We start from the raw sequence: 4,370 nt of genomic DNA, 5'->3' as shown, positions 1-4,370 counted from the left end.
GCCTCGGGCCATGGTGCCCTCCCAGGAGGAGCCCGCCGCCGCGCGGGGGCCGAGCGAGGCGCAGCCGCCCGGCCCTGCGCCCCCAGGGGCCGCTCCGCTGCCCGGCCCGGGACCCTTGGATGGCCCGGAGGCGGCGGGGGCTGAGAAGGTGGAGGTAGAGCTGGCGGGGCCGGCGGGGCCGGCGGGCGCTGAGCCCCTTGAGCCCCCTGAGGGCGGCTGGGGTTGGCTGGTGATGCTGGCGGCTATGTGGTGCAACGGGTCGGTGTTCGGCATCCAGAACGCCTGCGGGGTGCTCTTCGTGTCCATGCTGAAGACCTTCGGGTCCAAGGACGATGACAAGATGGTCTTCAAGACAGGTGAGGCACAGCACCCGTCGCGGCCATCCCCGAGGGGGCTGGCGCGGGGACCCCCGGGCATCCCGCGTGCGGAGCGAGCGTCGGCGCCGCCTAGTGCGCCTCTGTGGGTCCGTGTGTGCGGAGGTTGTGAGGGGTGGGTCTGTCCAGTTGCAAAAGCAGCCTGCTCGGTGCGCCTGTCTTTGTGTTGAATCCAGATGTAGGCACTGTATTTGAAAACAAGTCGCAAAACTTATTTGCCTAGATCTTCCTGCTTTCCTCTCTGCAGAATAGGGGCTAAGAGTCTGCGGTAGACTTTCTCTTAATTTTTGAAAACAAACAGACCCTTCCAAACCCTATTACACCGTTCCGTCATTTTTACGGTCTCTTTCGTGACCGTGACGGTTGGGTTTTTGTTCATCTGCTCCCGGCGCTGCAGAGGGCTGTTTGTGTTGCGGGGAGGCAGCGTTGGCGAGATGAAAGATATGTATTCCAAGGTCACGGGAGTTCGGAAGGGGGCCCTGAAGGAACCACGGTTTCGTGGCGTTTTTTTTTTTTTTTTGCGGTGGGGGGAAGGGGTTGTCACTCTGCTAAATATAGGAGACAGCCAGATCAGGGACTGGGAAGAGGGAGGTGAAGGGTTGCCCTTTCCTAGTGTGTTCTTTGTCATATTTAATCATATACCAAATTAGATGAAAAAGGTGCAGACTTAAATTTTTTTTTCTGTGTAGAGGGTTGGTTATTACCTGATCTACCAAATCCAAGACCTTCTGTATAATGCCTTTACATACATTATTTCATGTCATCCTGCAAGGCGGGCGTTGTCAACCCCATTTAGGTGAGAAAAGTGAAGCTTGTTGAAATAAAGTGTCCTAATGAGCCCAGAATGGAGATAAGACACACATCTTATGACTTAAAGGGCCAAGTGATTTCCATTACTAAATCAGGCTCCCTCTTTGCCATTTGGGCAACTATATGGTTAATGGTCCTTTTTTTTTTTTAACTTTAATTTTCGTTTATTTTTAGAGTTTTCCTTAGGTCTTTAGTGTGCATACAAAAAATACACAAGACTCGTAACAAATTCTAAGAGAGAGGTAATGTTGGGAGTTTTAAAGCCTTATATATAGAGTATTATACTATATGTATCATTATTCAGCTTTCCTTCTACTCTGCATTGTTTGCAGTTTATCCCCATAATACCTCAATTTGAGCTGGTAGCTTAAATTCTTTACGTTTTAACTCATAGTTTTCCATTGTATGAATATATTATACTTTATATGCATTTTTCCTTTAATAAACATTTAGGTTACTTCCAAATTTACTATAGACAATGCTGCCATGCATATTCTTGTACATTGGCTCCTTGCGCATGTGAATCAGGTACCATATTTAACCTGGAATTTCTGTTCCTTAAATAGCTTTTAAAGCTGCTGTGTTCTGCAGGTCACAGGATACAAAAGTGTTCAAAATGTAATATGATGTACCTGCTTGGAAGGCAACTATTGTACAGTTTATCAGGATAGATATGCATATGTAGTAGTAAACAAAAATTATTTTGTGTCTTTTCTCTATGAGTATCGGGTATCTGGGAGGGAAAAGCCCAAGGAGGCATAATTCACAGAGTCAACATTTTAAGACTAGGTCCTTCAGCATTTAGCATATTCTTGCCTGGGATTACAGACGTTTATTGAAGTCAAAACACCAAAACAAAAGTCTTTTGTTTACCACTGGTTTTGCAAACTCAGGTGAGTAGATCCATTGGTATCTGTGGAGTGTCTTATTTTTTCTCCTTCCTAACTTTTTTTGAGAGAGAGTGAGCAACTGCTGGAGAGAGACCATAGCTTTACCAGGGATCAGAGTTTTGCAGTGTCGAAGCCTCTGTATCTACCGTCCCCAAGGTTCCCATTGCTACAACAGGCCAATTCTGGGTAGCTGAAGGGGAGGGAGGCCACAGGGACCTGCTCTCTTGAACTTTTTGAAACTCTCTATTTTCAGTTTTGTTGAATGTCTTTCTCCATTTACTCATTTAAATCCTTGATGGCTTTCAGCAGTGTTTGTGTGTGTGGGGGTGTGTACCACACAAACAAGTATACAGGGGTGCCAGCTAAATACTGAAGATCTTTGTGCTCATCTGCATGACTGCCATGTGTGGTTGGTTGTGCCCTTGCACAAAGGTACACAATTCAGGGTCAGTGGTGACTGGAAACCAGCCTGTGCTCTGGGTGCCTTTTATCTAATTCCTGCAGAGGGGCCCTGTGCACTTGTAACGGCCCTGTGTAACACCCAGCTAGATGGCACAAAAGCCTGTACTTGTACTTGGTCGATATGTGAAACATGTACAGCAGATAAACTTTAAGGTCTGAGGTCACCTCATCGGTGAAAAAATGGTGACAGGATAGTCTTTTAGCCAGTTAATGTTGAGATCTACCCCCCTTCTGTCTCTCTCTCCTTTCTTTGCTCCCTTCTTCCTTCCTCTCATTCTCTCTCTCCCCACTTTCTCTTTCCCTCCCTCCCTCCATCTCTCACTCACTCACACACACGCGCGTGCGCACACGCACACACACACGTGTTTCATATAAAGTCTCATCTACAGTAGGCCCTGAAGTGTTTGAGAACACCTGCTTTGAAGTTTGACTCTTCAGTCTTTTTTATTTGGATATTCTAATGCTGAGTCATCTGTGATCAAACGTATGCTAACTTCAAGTACAACGTAAAACATATCTGGAACTGTTCAAGGCTTTTATTTTTTCAAAGTTTCGAAGTCTGGAACAGAGAGACTAGAGCCCGTGCATTCCATATCCTCTCCCTCCTTTTCTCTTTCATTTTTAAAAAATTAATTAATTTATTTTTGGCTGTGTCGGGTCTTCGTTTCTGTACGAGGGCTTCTCTAGTTGCGGCAAGCGGGGGACGCGCTTCATCGCAGTGCGCGGGCCTCTCACTATCGCAGCCTCTCGTTGCGGAGCACGGGCTCCAGACGCGCAGGCTCAGTAGATGTGGCGCAAGGGCTTAGTTGCTCCGCGGCATGTGGGATCTTCCCAGACCAGGGCTCGAACCCGTGTCCCCTGCATTGGCAGGCAGATTCTCAACCACTGCGCCACCGGGGAAGCCCTCGGTCCATTTTCTATTACGTTATTCATGATTGATAATTCCGGCATTAGAGGGCAGTCTCCACGTGTTCATTAGCTTCTTTATAATTATAAGCCCAAGGATACACAGGGAGGTGGTGTTGGAATGGGAACCTAGGCTTCCAAATGATGGTTCATATTTCTCAAGAACTTCACATATGCCAGGCCCAGTGCTAAGCACTTTACATGCACTCCTATTTTAAACCTTACTGCAACTCCATGAGATAGGCTTTATTTATTTTTAAAGAAACTTATCTGTTGAGCTTTTATTTATTATTTATTTAATTTATTTATGTATTTTGGCTGTGCCGGGTCTTCGTTGTGGCATGCGGGATCTTTAGTTGCGGCATGCATGTGGGATCTAGTTCCCCGGCCAGAGATTGAACCCGGGCCGCCTGCATTGGGAGCATGGAGTCTTACCCACTGGACCACCAGGGAAGTCCCGAGATAGGCTTTATTTAATCTTTCTTTTCCAATGTGGAAACTCAGGCTTATAGAGATTAAGTAAGTGGTGGAGCCAGGGTTCAACCTCAGGTTTATGTGACTTCAGAAGCTAGGTTTTTAATGCTTGATCATATTGCATTGGCTAGATAACATTCTGCTAATCCAGTGTTCTTTATGTTTGGTTAATTCAAGTGTTAGAAATTGATTGAGTACTATACCGAGAATCCTGGCGTTAGAAAAGAGGTCTGAAAGATTAGGGTCCCTGTTTCTTGGTCTTACTTGGCTGTCAGTAAGCAGTTGCCAGTTGTTGATGTCTCGTTGAAATAGGTTTTTGGGTGTTCCCTGGTGGTCTAGTGGTTAGGATTTGGTGCTTTCACTGCTGTGGCCCGGGTTCAGTCCCTGGTTGGGGAACTGAGATCCTGCAAGCCATGCGGCGTGGCCAAAATTAAAAAAGAAAGAAAGAATTAGG

General features: G+C 46.5%; 1 protein-coding gene across 2 annotated transcripts in view; it reads left to right on the top strand.

Annotated features, from left to right (window-relative positions):
- The first annotated feature begins 10 nt into the window (after positions 1 to 10).
- The window catches only part of SLC16A10 (solute carrier family 16 member 10), a 133,407-nt gene continuing 129,047 nt past the window's right edge, over positions 11 to 4,370 (top strand). For both annotated transcript variants that reach the window (XR_003002693.1, XM_024740948.1), the window contains exon 1: positions 11 to 356. Coding sequence is in view for 1 of the 2 variants with exons in the window: in XM_024740948.1 (XP_024596716.1) it covers positions 11 to 356 (346 nt within the window). In the remaining variant the exon portion in view is untranslated. The remainder of the gene's footprint in view (positions 357 to 4,370) is intronic.

Source organism: Neophocaena asiaeorientalis, unplaced genomic scaffold, assembly GCF_003031525.2.
Source record: "Neophocaena asiaeorientalis asiaeorientalis breed wild unplaced genomic scaffold, Neophocaena_asiaeorientalis_V1.1 scaffold203, whole genome shotgun sequence".
In the NCBI taxonomy this organism is placed as follows: domain Eukaryota; kingdom Metazoa; phylum Chordata; class Mammalia; order Artiodactyla; family Phocoenidae; genus Neophocaena; species Neophocaena asiaeorientalis.
This window is presented reverse-complemented; position numbering and strand designations above follow the sequence as displayed.